Source organism: Sceloporus occidentalis, unplaced genomic scaffold (genome assembly GCF_023333645.1).
Source record: "Sceloporus occidentalis isolate IW3139 unplaced genomic scaffold, rSceOcc1.0.p SCAF_1, whole genome shotgun sequence".
NCBI classification, from domain to species: domain Eukaryota; kingdom Metazoa; phylum Chordata; class Lepidosauria; order Squamata; family Phrynosomatidae; genus Sceloporus; species Sceloporus occidentalis.
This window is the reverse complement of record NW_028316981.1, coordinates 134,486,101-134,508,272: the sequence shown is the minus strand read 5'-3', so window position 1 is coordinate 134,508,272 and position 22,172 is coordinate 134,486,101. Positions and strand designations below refer to the sequence as shown.

The 22,172-nt window shown below is 44.0% G+C and overlaps 1 protein-coding gene across 4 annotated transcripts in view; it reads right to left on the bottom strand.

The window, feature by feature from the left end:
* Positions 1 to 21,914, bottom strand: part of SPATA20 (spermatogenesis associated 20) — a 65,071-nt gene extending 43,157 nt beyond the window's left edge. Inside the window, exons 1-8 of one of the 4 annotated variants that reach the window (XM_089537149.1) lie at positions 21,787 to 21,832; positions 12,215 to 12,451; positions 8,943 to 9,080; positions 5,122 to 5,186; positions 4,019 to 4,173; positions 3,750 to 3,893; positions 2,487 to 2,688; positions 2,216 to 2,346 (exon numbers count right to left, since the gene is read on the bottom strand). In XM_089537149.1, coding sequence (XP_089393275.1) covers positions 2,216 to 2,346; positions 2,487 to 2,688; positions 3,750 to 3,893; positions 4,019 to 4,173; positions 5,122 to 5,186; positions 8,943 to 9,052 — 807 coding nt within the window. In that variant the 5' untranslated portion in view covers positions 9,053 to 9,080; positions 12,215 to 12,451; positions 21,787 to 21,832. Of the gene's footprint in view, positions 1 to 2,215; positions 2,347 to 2,486; positions 2,689 to 3,749; positions 3,894 to 4,018; positions 4,174 to 5,121; positions 5,187 to 8,942; positions 9,081 to 12,214; positions 12,452 to 21,568; positions 21,618 to 21,786 lie in introns of those variants that run through there. The other 3 variants (XM_089537153.1, XM_089537142.1, XM_089537135.1) reach the window with 3 other exon arrangements.
* Positions 21,915 to 22,172: the final 258 nt, after the last annotated feature.

Below are 22,172 nucleotides of genomic sequence, written 5' to 3'. Positions count from 1 at the left end.
ACACATGCAAATCACTCCTGCATTCCCAGGATCACACAGTATATATACACCCAATTTTTCCAGGCAAAGCATTCTCTGAAGATGCCAGCCACAGATGCTGGCAAAACATCAGTAAGAAACTCTGCTAGAACATGGCCACATAGCCCAAAAAACCCACAAAAAAACTATGGATGCCGGCCATGAAAGCCTTCGACTTTAACATATATTATATTTATAACTAAATGCTGTTGAATTGTCTGAATGCCATTGCATAAGAAATCAAAATGTACCACCCATGCACAAGGAGATATTGGCAGTCCCAGGAAACCCCCATGAAGATGTATAAATCTAGACCAAATAAACAGGCAGGGTGGGTAGGGAGGAAGGAGGGAACAACTTAAGAAGGACTATTCCATGAAAACACAATTCTAGCTGTTGGTTGAGAGTGGAGAAATAACCAGTAGGAAGGATAAATGGAAAAGAGTGGCTGAAAATGGAAGTCAGAGAAACAACTGCACAGATGTCTATATATGTGCATTCAAGTCACCTGCTGAGTTATAATGACCCCATGAATTTCATAGGGTTTTCTTGGGCAAGGAAATACTCAGAGATGGTTTTGCCAGTTCCTTCTTCCAAAATATAGCCTATGCCAGTGATGGCGAACCTTTTACAGACTGAGTGCCCAAACTGAAAAGTGTTCCTACACCAGGTGTCACCCAGTGCCAGGGAGGGGACTTCCAGAGGATGGGAAATCTGGGGTGGGACTTCTGCCTTCTGGGGGCAGGACTTCGGGCGGTGGGATTTCCCTGGAAACAGTTGAAGGCCCAGGAGGGCGGAGGATGAAAGGAGGAATAAGGGAGTGCCTGTTCCTCCTCCTCCCCTCCACTGTTCCGGGCCTTCAGCTCCCTCTCTGGAGACAGTTGAAGGCCCGGGACAGTAGAGAACCGGAGAACAGACATGTGCTTGTTCCTCCCCTCCATCCACCCTCCAGAGACAACTAAAGGCCCAGGACAGCCAGGAAGAGGCACATTTGTTCCTTCTCTTCCCCCACTCTCCTGGGCCTTCAGCTGCCTCCCAGGCCTTCAGCTACCACACCTGTTCCTCCCCTTTCCAGCCCTCAAAAATGGCTTTGCATGCCATCTCCAGCACACATGCCATAGGTTCACCACCACAGGCCTATGTTATGTTATTCACTGGTGCTCTCTCATACAAATACTAACTAGTACTGATCCTGCTTAGCTTCTGAGATCAGACAGGATTTGGTGCCTTCAGGGTATTTAGGCCAGTTGATGCATGCATAAATATATATATATATATATATATATATATAGAGAGAGAGAGAGAGAGAGAGAGAGAGAGAGAGAGAGAGAGAGAGATCTTGTTGTCATTAAGTTCTGCTTTGCACTTAGCCACCGAAAGAAATCAGCAGAGAAATTTCAGGTTTAAATGCAGACAGGGATGGACATCCCAAAACAGCATAATGAGAACTGAGCATAGTCAGCAAATCCAGAATGCTGACTTGCTGTGAGGGACGAGGGATAAGAGAACAGGATGTATGTGAGGGTAGAATGGCTTGGCTGGAAACCTGAACAGAAACACTGCACACTACAACATTTTGTGATCAACACATGGCCTACACATGCTTTCAGTCCAGTTTCTCCAGGTGCACATGTTTGTCCATGATAACATTTCTTTACTTAATCTTCTCTCCAAGCATCTAAAAACTGAAACTTATTTCTATCTGAGCTCAGGGACAAGTAGAAAACTCGGTTTAAAATGTGTTCAAGAATTCCCCCTACTGGCTGGCGTTTATGAATCCTGTAGTCACAGGCTGACCTCAATCCCAACTCAGTACCCAGCTTTCAGGGAATATAGTAGTTCCCCAGCAATGGTTGAAATATAACCAAACCACCAAAAATCTCCCAATAATCCCTCTAGCACTTCCACCAAATCTTACAGCAATTCATAGACTCAGCTGTCCACCAGGGTCATGGAGAAGTAATTTTCATGGAGAAGATAACACACAAACAGCCTCCCCACATGCAATCCTTGCCAGGTGAATGGTATTCCTTTCTCCCTTGTTTCATCTAAACAGGTGCTTGGCAAGTTGTGGGGATGTGATTTTGACTGGGAAGATGATATGTTGAGGGAGGGGCAGACTGAAAAAAGTGTTACTGGCAAACCCTTTACTGCAAAAATTGGAACCCACCAAACTAAGACTACCCTCCCTTCTTGCCTGGGCAATATGATCATGAATGCCACCATATGCCATCATCTTGAGAGTGTGCAGGGCCATCTGAAGAGCCCGGCCTCCTTCAGAAGTTGATCGATGAAGAGCCCAATAGGAGAAGAGGAAACTCAAGTTGACTGCAATACAAGAAAGTGGACAAGTCATGAATCTGACACATACATTCATGCAGAGCTATCTTCTGCTATTTGACTAGGGAAAGGAACCTCTGGCCCATGGATGGTAAAAGGAACCCTACTGTTGTTAATCCTGGACTAACCTGGAGTTGGGAATTTGGGAGACTCCGAGAATCCACCATATTCTTCATCATAGGACTCTGAGAGTTGCTGGAAACATCTTGTCATTACCTCCTTCGACGAGGGGGGTGTTTCCCCCCCTCGGACACTGATGTCTGTCCTGGCTAACAGTGCAGACAGGATATTCTGGCTATTTTCCAAAAGGGTTGCTTTGTTCCGTTTCCACTGGAGGAAAAGTAGTTGTGAGGAGAAGACATCTAAGTCATTGTTTTACTACTCTTTGTGCCTTTTTCTTCACCCAACCATCAATCTCCACTGGGGGGGGGGGGGGGGGAATCCAGTCCTTTCTCATGCAGAGAGTGATTTCTCGTATCAAAGCAGAACATGCTACGTTGCTCCAGAGAGTTGTCTGGCTTTCTCACTGAGAACATATCTACTAAGCATGTATCCGGAGATAAAATATCAATACACAGGGGCAATTCACAATGTGTGGCTTTTAGGGACGTTATTGCTGACATTGCCACAACTCTCTGTAACTTGTCCTAGAAGCTTTCCTTCAGCAGCCATGATGTCAGAATTGGTCTCAAAATGTCAACTGATACCCTCATCAACCACAAAAGTGTTTACTGACAAGAGTACATTGTTTTAATTAAAATAAGCCTTGCAGATGCTTTCAGGGGTATCCACCAGCATGCACAATACAAAGAGACAGCAACATTCACTCATTTCTAGCTCACACTGATGCAACATGGGGAGCCTCTATTTATTAACCAGCTTCTCTCTCTTCAAGTATTGATAGCACTGATCACTAATCTCAACAGTCCAAATTAGTCCACTTTCCTCTATTAATATTTTTTACACTTTGGCACTCTTAATTCACTATAGCCCTGTACAGACTGGCCTGAAATGCCGGCCTGGGGGACCGAGTCGGGACGTAGCATCCTGACGATGCATGCCTGACTCCACCTCCTGATGCCACACACTGCTCCAGATGGCGCGCAATGTCATGGTGCACCTCTGGCATTGTGCTTGATGACACAGCGCTGAAGGAGCACCATATAGCCCTGCCACCATGGCTATGGCGCCCTTTTGAGGGCACAAAAAGGAGCCACATTTTGCGGCTCCTTTTTGTGCCATCAAAAGATTGGATCAGGGTCATGGCGTGAGGTTGCTGCAGCCTCGATCCGACTTGGAAAACTGTGGCATTCTGCTGTCCCTTCGGGGCCATCTGTCGAACGCCCATGAGTCTTAATTTATAACACAGTCCTGGATACTGAACCCCATACCTGATCTAGGATGCGGAGCAGAACAGTTCGAAAGCCAACCTGGTAAATACCATCCTCGGGAGGGAAATAGGTCCCCCCTACAAATGGTTTCAGGTCAGGAGTCAACCATACACTCATTGGCCAGCCCCCTCCACTACTGGTTGCCTGCAGAAAACAAGATGGGACATGTTAAGATTGCTTCTGCCACCCCTTCACTGCCACCCAGAACAATCAAGAAGAGTTTTCTCCCATGTTTTCTTCTTCTGGCTCCCCAAGTACCACCTCTGCACCTGCACAAAGGTCATGTAAACTTTATCCACATCCGGCCGCTCCTCACGATCCACCTTGATGCACACAAAGTTCTCGTTCAAGATTTTACCAATCTCTTCATTCTGGAAGGATTCTTGCTCCATCACATGGCACCAATGGCAGGTCGAATAGCCAACTGAAAACAAATGTTATCAATTAAAGAAAGGCTTCCTGATGAACGAAGCAAACTCCAGAAATTATTTTTTTTATAAAATGTACTTCTAAATAGTCCAGAGAGAGATAGTCCAAGGAGAAAGACCACAGCTTTGTCCCTCTGCAGATATATAATTTAAGGGGTGAGCAAATAAGTGGGGAAGAATATATATCTACAATAATAAATGAAGAACAGGGCTTCATGAATCAAAGTTGACTGTAAACCAATGGAAAAGTTCTAGCCCCGCTAATAAATACAATTCTAGAATAATGTGTCAAGAACTCTTCTGAAAGCAAAGAACTAATATACAGTAGCAGCTGAAAGTGAGCAAAGTGAATCTAAGAAACATGATTAATAAGATGTTTCTGTAAGAAACTATGACTACAGAAGTTAGTTTCTTTTTTAAAAATGTTTTAAAAGTTGCTTTTTAAAAAATGAAAATGAACAGCAAAGAGGGCCAGAAACATTTTCCCTATTCCCCTATTTATTACATCAACAAAATATGCCATAAAAATGTGCAAGCTGTTGAATTCTTCAAACCTCTTCATCAGATTAGGTAGTACAAAAAATCATGGGGTGGGGAATAAACTGATACAAATACATTATTGTACGTGCAAACTATGAATCCAGAAAGAGAAGCATCAGAATACTCTAGAAAAAGGAAAGACAAGAAGGCATAACTTATGCCTCCTTGAAGTGAACAGAGAGAAGAGAAATTGCCCAGGGGATGAGGGTCTAGTTTTTACTATGTTTCTTCTTCTAAATGCAAATTTATTTTCTCAGATTTCAAGTAACTCTCAAGGGAATAGGTAACTTTGCTTTCTTTTCTGTGTCTTAAGGAACTTATATATATATACACACAACATATGTACATATAATTTGTGAACATATGCATAAGGATAGCATTAAATGAAGTAATTCCTTTATTACCTGATAAAAATATCAATTTATCCTCTTTCTTTGCTTTATCAAAGGCTTCCTGACCCCATGGGTACCTAAAGGAAAAAGAATGAGAGAAAGATACTGGGATTTATTTCTGCAGTTCATCATTTAATATGCCTATGTATATAATAATAATTAATAATTTGTTTTATTTATATACCGCTATTCCAAAGATCATAGCGGTGAACAGCAAGTAAGCTAATTTGCCCCCAACAGTCTGGGTACTCATTTTAGCGAACTCGGAAGGATGCAAGCCTGAGTTGAGCTTGGACCCTTTTGCTGGTCTTGAACTCGCAACCTTGTGGTTTTGAGTGAATGGCTGCAGTACAGGCATTTAACCACTGCACCACCAGGGCTCCTTGATATGATTAAAGAAGTTGGTTGGAAGCATGTTGTTGCTTAAACCAATGTTTCTTCTACTTACACATAAGCACATTTAAGTAGTGCCATGTCTATAAAAGATGGGCACATTGTCCCTATGCTTGGCTGTGGAGTTTAACCTTCCCATCCATAAAAGGCAGAAGAGAATAGGCAGAGAATCACAGAGCTCAGTGCAGAAAATCCAACTAGAGCATCTCCAGCATCAGGTAACTGTCCAGCCTCCTTCTGAAGACATACAGAGAAAAAGATACTACCAACTCTAGAGGACTGATTCTATTGTCAAATAGCTCTTACTGTCAAGAAGTTCCTTCCAACATTTAATCAAAATCTACACTTCTGTAACTTATTCTAAATAGTAATGCCAGCATAGCTGTCCTGTGTTGGTAAGTACTTACAGGGAGATACACATAACTCCTTGGATGTGAGAGAGAGTTATATGACTTAGGAAGAAAATGTTGGAAATAAAGAAGCATTAGTGCTTGTAAAGTGAGAGAGGGGACGCTAGGGAGTATGCCTGTCTTTTTGGTTGCATTCACACTGCAGAAATAATCCAGGTTGTCACTGTTCTAACTGCCATGGCTCAATGCTAGGAAATTCTGGGGATTCCTGTGGCACCACAGCTCTCTGACAGAGAAGGCTCAATATCTCACAGAATTACCAGAATTCCATAGCACTGAGCCATGGCAGTTAAAGTGGTGTTAACCTGGATTAATTCTGCAGTGCAGATGCATCCTCTGTTTCTTTCTAAAGTCAATGCACTCAAGCTATTTTGCTTCCTTCCTGACTGTATAATTCACTCCCCCCCCCCCCCCAAAGTCTCTCAGAAAGTTAGTTAGTTCTTTGTCTGGGAAGGGAGTGTCCATGAAGTGCTAGCCTCCTAATGGATGCTTGCTAAAACCCATAATGAGAGACAGCCTTTAGGAGCGCTTGTATCAAAGTGTGTGTAAACTTCTTTTTTTGCCCATCTCCTTTCCTATTTCAAGATGGATTTCCTGGAACAATAAATGTTGCATTTTCCTTTTTTACCTTACATGAGCATCCTGAGTACTTTCTACCATAAGCTTATATTGTACTAGCTGCACTGCACCCTGCTTGATATAGCTACCAAATAGTCCTACAGAAAACAACTGACAAGAGCAAGAGCTCTGCCAAAGCAGCTCACTGGCCAGAACTACTAGCCTGAGCATGCTGAGGGCTGCATCTGTGTATGTGTGTGCTCACACTCATGTGTGTACTGTTGTTAAGGTAAAGGATCATTTAGTACAGGGCATAAATAGGGTGTACACTTAATTAGAATTCAGGCTGGCTGTTGACTTTAAATCCTTATGGACCATCAGAGACTTAAGAGCAGGTTTCTGAATATAAAATAACAACAGAAAAGTTCTGAAGTTCTGTTCTGCAGGAATTGGAATGCCTGCATTGGAAAATTTCAGATTTCACAACTCTGTTTCCACTAGGAATGGGAACCAAACAGCGCCCCAGAAGTTGTTGGACTGCAACTCCCAGCATTCCTCACCACAAGCAATGCTATTATTCAGTCCAACAGCATCTGAAGAGGTACACTTTGACCATTCCTGAATTACATTGTCATGATTGTCTCAGTATTGCAGATTATTGAAGGAGATTAATCCTTTTGAAATAAAATATAAAACTACACCTGTTCTTCACTGCTGTCATAAATTTGTACACTCTGCTCAGGAGAATGGAGTGAAGTTCCCAAACTAAATATACTTGGTTTGCTCACTTTTATTCACTGTAAATTTACTATTTACTCCATTTATAACTAAGTTTGATAGAAGCACATACAGGTTGAGTCTCCCTTATTCAGAATTCCAAAATACTCCAAAGACCAAAACTCTTTTTATGGGTGGCTGCTATACTAGCACCTTTGCTTTCTAATGGGTTAATGTATACATACTTCGTATCATACACAAAAATATTTTAAAATACTGTATAATATTATTTTCAGGCTATGTGTATAGGGTATATATAAAACATAAATGAATTTTGCATTTCGATGGAGTCAGCAGCGTCACTGGAGAGTGCAGGGGGCAAGTCGCACCGGGTGACACCCCAGGAAGGGGGGGTGACACCTGGTCAGCTGTCCCCCGCATGCACCACTCTGCCCCCGTGTGTGAGCCACTCCATCCACAGCTCATGCTGTTTTGTCCCCCCACACCACTCATGTGCACCATCCTGTCCTTTTCTGGGGGCAGAACTCCCTGTACCAGTCCCCATGTGTGCGCTGCTCCATGTCCCCAAATGCACTCCATCACCATCCCCATGTACTGCTTCTCCCACACACTGTTCCCTCCTTTTCCATACTGGCATATGCGTTGGGGGAGTGGTGTGCATGGGGGGCAACATGGGAAGAGGGAGTGCATGCCATCCTGGAAGCCCTGCCCACCAGAAGTCCCGCCCTGGAAGTCCCACCCCAGATATCCCCTGCTAGCCCTGTCCTCATGCAGGAACACTGCTGGATTGGGTCCCATTTCCAAGATATCTCATTGTGTACATACTGGCAAAAACAGATATTCCAAAATCCAAAAAAATCTGAAATCCAACACTTCTGGTCCAAAGCATTTCAGATAATGGAGACTCAACCTGTATATACAACACCGCATACAATAACATAATCATTTACTTTTTAAAAAAAATCTACAAACATTAAGAGTAGGTTGAAACTAATAGCATGAAGGACTAAACATAACAAAAGACAATTAAAAGCCAGGATTTATTTTAAAAATTAAGACCTCTCTGAATAAAAATATTTTCAAAAACAATTTGGACCCAATATTTTTTAAAAAAATGTTTTGTAAAAGTGGGGGCAAAGGAAGCTTTTTTCTTTAATCTTTGATCTAATTGTCTCCTCTGCCTCTAACAGTTATTTTGTAGTCCTTAGCTTTTCAGATCTTTCCAGGCATAGCATTACGAAGTTGTGGCACCATCAGTGACAAAGTGCCACCTTCAATGCCCAACTGTGACATTTCCAGCAACAACAGAGGTCAATCTAAGCATTCAAAACATTTCATATAGGTATTTATTACTCTCTCGCATTCCCTCTATTTCATGCACATTCAATCTATGGCCCAGGAAGCTTATAGCCCAATTTAAACAGTAGCAGAGACTTGAAATGGAGAGAAGGGAAATTATTTTTAAAAAGAGGGCAACAGGACCAAATATTGTTGTAAATACTTCAGCTTCACTGCAACTGTGGATGAGGCCACGAAAGATCTGAAAGCCAGGAGTGGGTACTGCATGCCATGGGAAGGGTTTCAGCACACATGAAGAAGAATGGCTGGAGCTGTTTGTAATCTGTAGTACTAAATGAAAATTGTGATCTATTTATTTTCTTAAGAACAGAGCCTGTGAAATTCCAATACTATTTTCCCCACAGTCTATCCCTCTTTCCAAAAAGAAACTCTTACCAGTCAACAGGATTATGGGCATGTTGAAGGAGGTAAGGGGACTTCTCATGAATCAGACGATTAGTGTAGAGAGCGTCACTGGAATGGCTGCCCTTCCCTCCTGTGGCCATTGCTAAGGCTGTTCTCAGAAATATGGTTCTGCAACAAGAAGCACAGACAGCAGGCTATTAGCTGGGCTAATCTCCAAAGCACCAAGATCTGGATTGGTTCCCAGTGCTAGTCCTCTTGTGAGACTACAGATATCCTGGGGAGATCAGCATCTGGGCAGACTCAAGTCTGCATTGTGGGTAAATACTACAGATTTGTTTCACTAATGAACACTAGGATAGTGTGTAATGAAATGTAAGTCTCAAGCTGACTTTGGGGGACTGCTGCCAGACTTGAGCTATATATAGTGATTTCAGGTTCTCCTAGTGTAGGCCTAAAGAAGCATGTCTTGCTGTTACACGTGAGCTGTAACATAGCTGAGGGATGAGCCTTTCTTCTAGTTGAAGAATTCAGGACACCAAATTCTCATGATGCACACGCAACAAGACTCAATAGTTTCTGGACACAGAATGTTTATAATGGTTTGTGTGTTGCTGTTTCCAGCTTAGGGCAAATGGAAGGCAAATCTATCACAGGATTTTGTGGTGTTAAGAATTTGTGACCTGCCCAAGGTTACCCCATGCGTTTCCATGGCCAACCAGGCAATCAAACCCTGCTCTCCAAAGTCGTAGTCCAATGCTCAAACTATTACCCCACATTGGCTCTCCATGATACACACAACAATAGCAGGTTAGGTTTTAAAGTAATAGAATTATCACCAGTTATAAAGACTGTGTTCACACATCATGACCAGGTATGGTATAGCTCATAGGATGTGTGAACCTGTCTCTGCTAACAAGCCATCATGGTTTGTTAAAAAAAAAAAAGAGGAGGGGAGGGGAGGGGAGCAGGGAGAAAAAAAGAAAGAGAGAGAGAGAGTAACAAAATGCATACTGCATCTCTTTTTACAGTGGTAATACTTTCAGGATATATACTTATTCTTGGTTTGTTATCAAGCCACAAACCATAATTAAAGCCCATGATTTGTTATTGGCTTATTCATTTGGGCTTATTTAAACCATGATTTATTGTGACCTCTAAAGCTGTATCTATGGATTATTTCTTCAGCTCCTCACCATGAAAGAATGGTAGACAATAGGGGTGCAACATAAACCAGGTGAAGACAAGCCATGGCTTGGTTGTCTGTCATGAAATTAGTGGTTTAAGAAACACAGCCTGACTATAAACTTACTATGACATGCAAAGGTAAGTTATAATGGTTTCTCTCTTGCTCATCCATTCTTTGGAAATAGCTTGTGCAAGATAAGTTTGTTGGCTGCTTCAAACACTGTGCTCAGAAAGTTGATTAAAAGCTTTCTTTTTAAGCACAGCTCTTACAAAATGGCGGTTTAATGAAGCTCACTGCTATTAGGCTTCATGCTGTTGTTTTGTGTCCTTTTTGTTTTGTTGACTTTGGTCCCAAATACACTGCAGAAATAACCCAGTTTGAGATCACTTTAACTCTCCTGTCTCAGTGGTGGGGAATTCTGGGAACTGTAGTTTTGTGAGACATTTAGCCTTCTCTATCAGGGAGCTCTGGTGCCAAAATAAACTACAATTCCCAGGACTCCTATTTATTATGAAGATATGAACAGACTTCAACTGCAATGCATCTACCTGACTATAGTCCTTCATTTAAATCTTCATTCTCAGATACACCCCCTACATCCAACAATTACTTCCTCAAGCAATTCCAAACTCCCCAGTAACATTTTTTCTGTTCCTCAAATTTTAATCATACATTTATAACCATAATACATTCCTCATATTCTGATCCTATGTAAGAGTTTCCTCATCTGCACTTATTTATCTTCTTCACAATTATTTATCACTTATTACGATCTTAACATTTTCTGAGACTTGTACAGAGAGAACACAGAGAAGACAGTCCTTGCCCACATGCTCATAATGTAACAAATAGGTCATAAAAGGAAAAATGAATGAGGAAGGAAGAGAAAACCAAGCCAATTCAGGCACCAATTCTTCAAGTTAATAGTCAAGGTCAAGGGATAAGGAGAGTTCTAAAGTCAACAAAGAGTGCGTCTACAATGATTTCCTTAATCCAGAGTATTATGGAGCTGCCCCAAGTTGTCACAATGCAGGCCAAATGTATCTAGGTGGGCCAACAGGCAACACTGCATCATCCCACTGGCCAGCTACCCTTGGGCCCACTGCCACCGCCAGCACAGCTTCACCAGCCAAGCTCCCTATGAGAACCTGGCTGTCACTGTCACATCTGCTAAGGTCAGAATGAGGCACCCTACCATCTGATCAACAAGCAGGGGGTTGCTCTATCCCCTCCTCGTGAATCACATGGGCATCAAGTTCTGATCTCAACAGAAGTGACAGCATCGAGAAAGACAAATGACTGGGATGGTGCAATTGGTGTGTAGACCAGATCCAGTTGTCCTCACTTTCAAGACACCTTGGGTTCACTCCATAATTTCTTGGAAACTTCATCTATACTCCATCATTCAACTCTAGTAGGCCCTTGATATCCACTGGGAATCCAACCCTGCATCCAACCCTTCACCTTCATTTACAACAGTGGTTCCCAAACTTTGATCCTCCAGATATTTTGGACTTCGGCTCCCAGAATTCCTGTTGGCCAAGCTGGCTGGGACTTCTGGGAGGTGAAGTCCAAAACATCTAGAGGATCAAAGTTTGGGAACCACTGATTTACATCATCATTCCCAAATACACCCGCTACACCCAACAATTACCTCTTTTAACACTTCTAGTAACATTTTTTTTCTCTATCCTCAAATTTTAAATCATAGCCATACATCTATCACCATGATTTATTCCTTGTACTGTGATCACACACAAGAATTTCCTCATCTGCACTCATATATCTTTTTCATGATTTTTTATCATTTATTCTTGGAAACTCCAGAGTCAACAGCATTTTCTGTTATGATGGATTAATGTCTTAAAGAAGCAGATTCTGTGCGTGGGTCGCAAAGACTCATCGCAGTGGATACGGCGTGAGTCCTGGATTTGGCACCAGTGTAGACAAGCCCCTAATCACAATGGATAGAAATCATTCAACAAATTTGGATACTGTCATTCTGTCTTCTTTTTAAGACTGTGGGATACCCTTATATTCAGACTATCTGTTGTTTCTAAACCTCACAATTTTGCTTAATGAAACAGCTCCTTTCTTTCAGATCTACCATGCTTACAGCTCTCTGGCGTTGTTTCTATTACAAATTTCGACTGTTCAACCTCTCTCGTCCCTTCCTCAAAATCCCTTGGCTGTATCTGCCGTCATAACGAACATACACCAGAGTTGTGGATTTTCAAAATGGTGCTGACTCCACCCACATTCCGGAGTGTGATCTGTGTCTACCAATCAGAATCCAGAATGCCTGCAGGAGGTGGGACAAGCAGTATCTCGAAAAAGCTTTAGCTCAGCTCTTCTGAAAAATAAAGCACAGAAACTGAAACATGTTAACATGTTAATGTAATATTGTAACTCATGGTCTGTCTTTTAAGGCTATTGCACATGTCACATTTTAGTTGTACACATCAAAAGGTTTTATAGTTAACTTGAAAAGGTAGCTTTTGCACTTGACAAAATCTTTTTTTCATCTGAAAATACAACAAGAAGCCAGGCAGGGTCAAGCAATTGCACAAAAACAAAGCATATGAATATGGGATGTCAGCTGAATGTTCATTTAATCGTATATTTGAGTGTTGGACTACAATTCTGGAGACCAAGATTCAATTACCAGGTCGGCCATGGAAATGTACTGGGTGACCTTGAGCACAGTACATGATCTCAGCCTCAGGTGAAGGCCGTGACAAACCTCCTCTGAAGAAATCTTGCCAAGAAAACCATGTGATAGGGTTGCCATAAGTCAGAAATAACTTGAAGGCACACAATGCCATACCAAGTAATTTCCATAAGATTTCAGACTGGTTCATCAAAAGCAACCAAAAGTCTTGTGTCATCTGAAAAAGTGGCAAATGTATTAAGGTCCATGCGTAGTTTCAAAAAAAGAGACGGTGTGACTCATGGAGGTCCAAGATGGCAGAAAACTGCACTCTCTGAAGCAGCTATCCCAATCAGTGGCCTTCAGGGAGTAATTAACTAAGTACGTACTACCCATCAGTGGCCTTAAGCCCACAGGATGGAAAGGCAGTGCTATGGTTCTTTTTTTTTTTTTACCTCTCTTTTGATAAAGACAATCTAGATTCTGGGAAAATTTACTTTACATCTTGAATCAACTGATAGAGAAATACCAGATAACGAAAATAGAGTAATGAAGTCTCTAAGGTAGAAGAGAAAGGATCTTCTCATAACTCAAAGGTGGTGGAAGTCATTTTTTTAATGTATGAGTTAGTGTGGTTGGTTATAGAGGTAAGGGGAATAAGTATGTTGAGAATGTTAAGATAAGAGAGAAATAATATGAAAGGATATGATATTGGATGGGATAAAGGGAGGGGTGCAGGGAGGGAGGGGATTCTGCAAGATTGACATGGAAGACTGTTATGTTTTATGTTCTGTCTGTCATATGTCATTTTTCTTTTAAATCAATAAAAATTTATATAAAAAAACCTAAGATATAACTGTTTCAGAAATTCAGTAGTAGTAGCAGAAGAAATTTGTGCCTCCAGGTCACCTGTCAATTTATTGATTGCAGAGAGGGGACCAGCATAGCCTCCTATGGAAGGAACTTCTACAACATAGGAGCAGCTATTGTGAAGCCCCATTGGATCTTTTGAACTACAGTACAACTCCTTTATCTGCCAGAGCCAATGGCCAGAGTCAATATACTCTAAAACATCTGGAAAAGGCCAGGCTGCCCACTCCACTACTAAAATACAGCAGAAAAGCCAATGCAGGCAATACTCCATCCAAACTGCCAACTAGAAAAGGGCTCTGGGAGTAAGCAAACTTTATGCTCTATATATCATCAGCTCTGTCTTTGACCTCTGGGTGTTTTGGACTTCCCTGGATCATTGACTACTAGCCCTACTGGTCAGGGCTCCTGGTAGTTGAAATCCATGCCCATTTGAAGAGACAAAGCCTACGAACCACCGCTCTATGGCAGGGCTTCTTGAGTTATCTGATGCGTAGGACTGGCAGGGTTTTTTTTGGGGGGGTGCCAGTGTGCCAAGGCATATCACACACACACACACACACACACACACACAAATCAATTTATGTTCCATATTCACCATATACACATAGCCATAAGGTAATTTTATTCATATTTTAAAATAATTTTGTGTATGAAACAAAGGTGCGTTACAGACCGCCCTAAAGCGGGCGGTCTGCCGCCACCGCCATTAGCTGCAGCGGGAAGCCCCACCAGCCAGACCGCGAGGCTTCCGGCTGCAGCGAAAAAGGAGTGCCGAAATGATGCTCCTTTTAGGCCCCCGGAAGTGGTGCCGCGAAGTGTGAGGCACGCACTCGCGGCGTCACTTCCGGTGCACCACATCTGGACGCTGTGCGTCCAAGACGTAAAAATGGCAGCACCCATGTGGATGGGCACTGCCATTTAGAACGCGCTCCGCGCATGTTGGGAACAAGGCCGGTTAGGAAGGGGCAACCCTTCCTAACCCTAGCACGCCCCTTCCTAACCCTAGGATGCGCAGAGTGCATCCTAAATGGCGGGCTGTAACCCGCCAAAGTTTATATACACTGAACGATCAGAAACCAAAGTTGTCACTATCTCAGCCATCCATGTGGACAATGTTGGGTTTTGGGATTCCGGACAAGGAATACTCAGCCTATACAAATGTTTTGTTTTGTTTTCCTGGAAACTTGTTGTGGACCAGCAGCCAATGGCTGATGGATCACAGACCATTCCTTTGAGGAGTATTGCTCTACAAGTTACCAATCTTTCAAAATGTAGTGCCTGCAAGAGGCAGGTCATCATACACATGAATTTGTGTATCTAGAGTTCCCCCTCCTTCGTCTTTCCTGACCAATACTGTTTCTCTTTGCTTTTAATGCTCCTTGAGGTTAGCATGGAAGCATGATGCAGTGGTTTGGGTGCTGGACTAGGATTCTGAGGGGGTGTTCCCATTCGCCTATAAAGCAGACCATGATGCTAATTTGGGGGGTATTGTTTCCACTTAAGCCTGAATTCAACCTGCATTGCCCCTGAATCGTTCCCATAGAAATTTGAATCTGAATCAGATTATCTCAAATAATTTGAATTATATGCCTATAAAGCGGTTTAAAAAAACAGTAGGTTTTAAAGCGAATTATTTTTGCTCCCGGGGTCCGATTCGCGGTATCCGAATGGGAACGAAAGGGTGTCTGATTCGGGAACCTGGAGATGGGCGGAGCAGCACTCAAGGGGCTGGCCTGGGGGTATCACCCTCTTTGTTCTCTTTCTGCATCGCCAGCACCATTTTCTTCAATTCACATAGACTTTCCCCCCGTGGATTGCAACCTCCCCTCTGCTCCTCATTCATAGACTGATGTGTGAGGAGAGCCATTGAACACCATTTTAAACTTTTCTTTTTTCTTTTTTCGCCTCTGCCTGAGCAGCAGATGAGCTTTGCAGAACATGCCTGCTTTATAACCCCCCAGACAGCCCAGGGAGCAATGGGGGAGGCAAAGGGATTTGGGGGAATAGAGGCTCCTTCCAGAGGAACTATGGGAAGACACAGGAGAGCCTGGACGTCCAGGGATCTGGGGGGGGGGATCAAGCTTTCTCTTCTCTCTTCCTCAAAGAGTCTCTCCCCACTGAAACTCGGACAGAGACACTGGCATGCACTAGGGCACTTACACAGGAAACTGAAGCAGTGGAGCAAGTTGAGGCTCAGGTGCAGGGGGCAAGAGCATGCACAGCGGACCTCAACAGAGACACTGGCATGCACTGAAGCACCAACACAGGAATCTGCAGGAGTGGAGCAAGGTGAGGCTCAAGAACAGGGGGAATTTAGAGTACCCATGCTGTCACAGAAGGGAAAGTTCTTTGTGCTGAGGCAAGCACAGGTCTCTTCTGGGGTAGTGATAGAGAAGGCACAGAGCACTCAAAGGGTTCACAAGAAGGACAAAGGTGTAGGTTGTGCAGAGGGGTAGCTGTTTTTAGCTACAGGAGATGGCACATACACACTTACACACACACCTCTGCGCATTTGGAGGGGATTGTCAAGGGTTAAAGTCAGCACACTGGGAAATGCTTGGATGTGTGTGTGTGTTTGACCATGAGCATCCAGACTGGGAAGGACAAGGCTGATTAAGCACAGCTGATGCTCATAGCCTCAAGGACACTCTGGTGCCTACATGCGCTAAGCCCTGGATGATGAAACATCTAGCTGGATTGCACAGGGGGACACTTTAGACTGTAACACAGGAAGTCACTGGGTTTGGGAGACCGCATGGTCTGAAGGCTATATAAGCACAGAGGCTTCCAGTGATTGCTTTGTGGGTTGTAGTAGGAGTTGGTATTCGTTTGTGATCTGTATTATTGCACTGTAAATAAAGCACTTCGGGAGCCTTGGCTTGTCTGGTCATTTATCAGCTGAAGCCTGGCATCGGTTGCTGCGAGTGCCTGGAGGTTCCTGCATTTCTTCAGTTCCTGGAAGACATCCAGCTACTGTTATCTCAACTGAGGACTGAGAACCACGTTTCTGAATTTGCCAGCTTACTCTGCCATATGCCAGCATTGGCTACAGGGCTCAGATGAGTTGCTGACAATATATTTCTAAAGTAAATTATAAATTAACAACTTTTTTAATTTACGAAAAAAACCTCATCTGTAGTTCCAAACCCACTGTAGAAATAATACAGTTTGAGACCCCTTGAACCTGCCCTGGCTCAGTACTAAGGAATTATGGGAACTGTTGTGTTTGTGAGACATTTATCCTCCTCTGCCAGAGAGTGCTGGTGCCATAATAAACTACCATTCCCAGGATTCCCTAGCACTGAGTTATGGCAGTTAATATGGGGAGACACAGAAGAGCAAGGGGTTTAGGATGAATAGAGGCTCCTTCTAGTCTGGGGAGACACAACAGAAGAGCCTCGGATGCAGCCAATTTTCATTGGCTGCCCCCCCCCAAAAAAAACCCAAGACTTGTGACGTCTGAAGCCTACGCGCTTGATTGACAGCTTGTGGACATAAATGAAAACGGGGAGCAAGTTAATCCGCTTATCTGACAAGACACGCCATGAGGCCTTCCTTCGCTCTTATGGAGTGGCAATCCATGCAGCAAAGAACTCATTCTATGCTGCTCGAATTGCATCAGCAGAGTCTCGTCCAGCAAAGCTGTTCAGGGTGGTTAAAGAGCTAACTCAACAACCTCCCACCCTGAACCCACTTTTAGAACCTACCAAGGCCTGCTGTGACTTATTCAACGACTTTTTTGCAGATAAAATCTCTTTGATAAAGGCTGATCTCAATGCCAATATTACAACAGAAACTATAAGAGAGGTGTCCAGTGACTCCGTGAACGGTGTTAGACTGGATCACTTTGAGCTTGTGAATATTGATGAAGTGGACAAGCTGCTTGGAAGATGACTTGCCCTCTAGATCCCTGCCCATCTTGGCTGACCGTTCAGGGAGGGGATGCAGTAATAACCTCACTTCAAATCATTATTAATGCATCTCTTAGGGAGGGGATATTTCCATCCAAACTCAAACAAGCAGTGGTTAAATCACTCTTGAAAAAACCCTCCCTTGATCCCCTGATTAGAAACAACTACAGGCCAGTCTCTTTGTTACCATTTTTGGGCAAGGTGATTGAGAGGGCAGTTGCCTTCCAACTCCAGGCGGTCTTGGATAAAGCCGAATATCTAGACCCATTTCAAACTGGCTTCAGGGCAGGTTACGGAGTTGAGACTACCATGGTCGCCTTGGTCGATGATCTCCGTCTGGGCATCGACAGGGGAAGTGTGACCCTGTTGGTGCTCTTGGACATCTCAGCGCCCTTCAATACCATAGACCATGTTATCCTTCTGGAACGCCTGAGGGATTTAGGTATCGGGGGCACTGCACTCCAGTGGTTCAGATCCTATCTCTCAGGCAGATTCCAGATGGTGATACTGGGAGACAGTTGCTCCCGTAAGCGGGAGTTGACATTGGGCGTCCAAGGCGCATCCTGTCTCCCATGCTGTTTAATATTTACATGAAGCCGCTGGGAGAGATCATCCGGAGACATGGGGCGCAGTGTTATCAGTACGCTGATGACACCCAACTCCACCTCTCCATGTCCCCGACTGCTGCAGTGACCAAGGATGGCATCTCTCCTCTAAATGCCTGTCTTGAGTCGGTAATGGGCTGGATGAGAGAAAACAAGCTCAGGGTGAATCCAGAGAAAACGGAGGTACTTGCGATAGGGACCCCTGGGCAGGGTGGGGAGAATTGTCAACCTGTCCTGGACGGGGTCACACTTCCCCTAAAGGATGAAGTCCGCAGTTTGGGAGTGCTCCTGGACTCGTCTCTACAGTTAACATTGCATGTGGAGGCGATGGCCAGGAGTGCTTGGTACCAACTTTGGTTAATACGCCAGCTGCACCCCTACCTGGCTCGGAGAGACCTTGAAGCAGTGATGCACACACTGGTAACCTCTCATTTAGATTTCTGTAAAGCGCTCTACATGGGGCTACCTTTGTACCAAGTTTGGAAGCTTCAGTTAATCCAAAATGCTGCAGCCAGATTGGTCACGGGAATATCAAGATCGGACCATATTACACCAATACTAAAATCTTTACACTGGCTACCAATTAGCTTCCGGGCGCAATACAAAGTGTTGGTCGTCTCCTTAAAAGCCCTACATGGCTCGGGCCCGAGTTACTTAAGGGAACGCCTCTCCCTACACAATCCGCCCCGCACACTCAGAACCTCAGGGAAGAAATTGCTGGAATACAAAAAAACCAGACTGGTCACTACTTCCCAAAAAGCATTTACAGCCGTGGTCCCAAAATTATGTAACAACTTGCCGGAAGAGATCCGTCTCATTACATCGTTAGAAGCCTTTAAGAAGGCATTAAAGACGGATCTCTTCCAGCGGGCATATCCACCTGACCTGCTATAGTGAAGATTCTCACCCCGTTTAGATTATATGGAAAAACAGATGAATCAGATGCGTTGTTTCCTCTATTGTAATATTGCTGGGCGACTAGTATTGTATTGTAATGTATTTCACTGTGTATTGTGGTTATATGATGATTTTTTAATCTTTTATGTATTTTGTAGACTGTATTGCTGATATTGATGGGATCCCGCCTTGATCCACAGGGAGATGCGGGAAATAGAAAAATAAAAATTATTATTATTATTATTATTATTATTATTATTATTATTAAAATAAAGCGATTTAAAATAAATGGGAACGAAAACAAGGTCTAAATGAATCGAGGTAATTTGCCCCTTTTCGTAATGGAAACAATGGGAAAAAATCAAATTATTCCCGGAACATAATCCGAATCAGAATCGCGCCAATATAATCCGTTTTATCTGCCAAGTGGGAACACCCCCTGAGTTCAAATCCCTGCTCAGCCATGGGAACCCACTGTGTATTCTTGGGCAAGTCACATCCTCTTAGTCTTGAAAGAAGGTGACGTGTCAGCAAGCCCCCTCTGAACAAATCTTGCCAAGAAAACCCCTTGATAGTTTTGCCTTCACAACAACAACAAAGGTTAACATTCGACTAAGGGTGCATCTACATGTAGAAATAATGTAATTTGGAATAATTTTAAGTACTGTACCTCCTTCCTAGGGAATCCTGGGATTTGTAGCTTTGCAAGGCCTTTAGCCTCCTCTGCCAAAAAGGGCTGGTGCCTCACAAAAAACTACACATCCCAGGATTCCTTAGGATGAAGTCATGACAATTAAAGTGGTGTCAAGCTGTGTTATTTCTACAGTGTAGATGCACCCTGGGCAAAGTGACCAGACATGCTCCTTTTCTCAGGACCTGTCCTACATTTCAACCTCCTTCTGTCCAGGAGGAATTCCAAAATGACCTCTATTTTGAGATTTTTGACCTGTTTATTCCATTTATTCTGTTTATTCCATTTCTGACATTCTATTTATTTATTTATATTTAATTATAGTTTTGCCATTACATTATTCCATTTGTTCTATTTATTCCTTTTTTACATTCTATTTATTTATGTATATTTATATTTTTGACACTCTATTCCATTTTTGACATTCTTGGGAGGTTTTTTAAACAGAGGCTGGGCAGCCACCTGTCACAGGAGTGCTTTGATTGTGAGTTCCTGCATGGCAGAATGGGGTTGGACAGGGTGGCCCTTTCGGTCTCTTCCAACTCTATGATCCTATGATTTATTTATATTTATATTTTTGACACTATTTATTTCATTTAGACTGTCTATTTATAGGAGTGTTTTCAGCTTTTATTTCGCAACGACTTCCATTTTCCTTGGATGTCTTACAACTTTGTGGTCCCTTGTCCTCCTTTGCGGTTCGGACATCTGGTCACCCTGACTGTGGGTGAACCTCCCTGTCATGCCCCAGTCCATCTGCACTGGAGGCACTGGGCTGGAGAAGGCTGCAACTGGGCCAAAGGGGCCCCACAGTGCCACCCTTTCAGCATGCATGAGAATCCAGGGGGTAAAACAAAACCTTATGGAGACCAAACAGGGGTCAGGAAGCAGGCAAGCCTTTTCAGAACCAGCAAAAAGCAATGAGGAAAGAGGAGGAGGATTTTCTTTCCTCAGTCTAAGCCACTGAAACCAAAAGGAAGCGAAGGAGACAAGAGGTTGGCTAGGAGCCAGGCTAGGATCCATCTTGCATGCCATTCTCTGCATGTAAACAAGGCCAGCCTGGCGTAGTTTGAGGGTTGGACTAGGACTCTGGAGAGCAAGGTTCGAATCCCTGCTCAGCTATGAAAACCCACTGGGTCACACTCTCTCAGCCTCAGGGGATGGCAATGGCAACTCCAAACTGAACAAATCTTGCCAAGGAAACCCTATGATAGGTTTTGCCTTAGGGTCTCCAAGAGTTGGAAACGACTTCAAGGTGCACAACAACAACAACAAAACACAGCCAGAGGGCCAGCTTTTGGTAGCAGTTTGAGCCTACATTGAGTCCTACATTGCAGCCCAGTGTCCAGCACGAATTCCCAACTATCTTCCATTTTGAGCATGACTAAGAAGCAGTCTTGGGAGAAGGGCAGGATAATAATAATAATAATAATAGTAATAGTTACTATACTAATAATAATAATTACTGTTAACTACTAATTGCTATTTATATTTCTATTGGCGTCTTTAGCTTTTATATAGCCATGTCCCCCATGTTTCCGGAATGTGCGCCCATCCTCCTGTGTGGCCTCTGGTCACCTTGTTTTTAGAGTGTCTTAAGGTCCAAAACACACACTGCCAAAATGATCCAGTTTGAGACCGCTTTAACTGCCCTGCTGCACTCAATGCTAGGGAATCCTGGGAACTGTAGTTTTGCGAGGCATTTAACCTTCTGTGTCAGACAGAGCTCTGGAGGGGGCCACAATAAAACTACAAGCCCCAGGATTCCCTAGCAATGAGCCACTGGGCAGTTAAAGCGGTCCCAAGCTGGATTATTTCTGCAATGTGTGTGTTTTGGTTGGACCTTAGACTTTGGAGAGCAGGGTTCGAATCCTGGCTGGACTGTGTAAACCCTTGGGCAACGAGTCCCGCTCTCTCAGCCTCCTGGGGGAAGGCCGTGCCAAAGGCCCTAGTCCGAAGAGAACTGAAGGCAGCCCAATGGGAGCCATAATAAACCGGAAATGACGCAGCAGCAGCACCAGCAGCAACAATAATGGCGGCCAGGGGGGGAGGGCCTAGTACCTGCGAGCCCCGGGGGTCGGGTGCGGCCCAGGGCGGCGGAGGAGGAGGAAGCGGGAGCCCACCCGGCGGAGGACGGAGGCCATGGAGGAGGCGGCGGCGCCTGGGCAACACCCGACCGCCCCCGGGCTGCTGCTGTTGCTGCTTCATGGGAAGCAGCAGGGAAAGGGAGGAGGAGGGAGGGAGGCCTGCCTGCTTGCCTTCCTTCCTCTGCCTCCTGGTTCTTCATGGAAGGGAAGGGGCCATATGATGACCCCGGTTTCAAGGAGGGTGAGGGAGAAGGGAGGAGGAACGCCTGCCCAGGGCTGCATCCACACCCCGCAGGAATAATCCGGTTTCGCACCGCTTTAACTGCCCTGGCTCAACTGGGCAGGAGATGGGAAAGACGT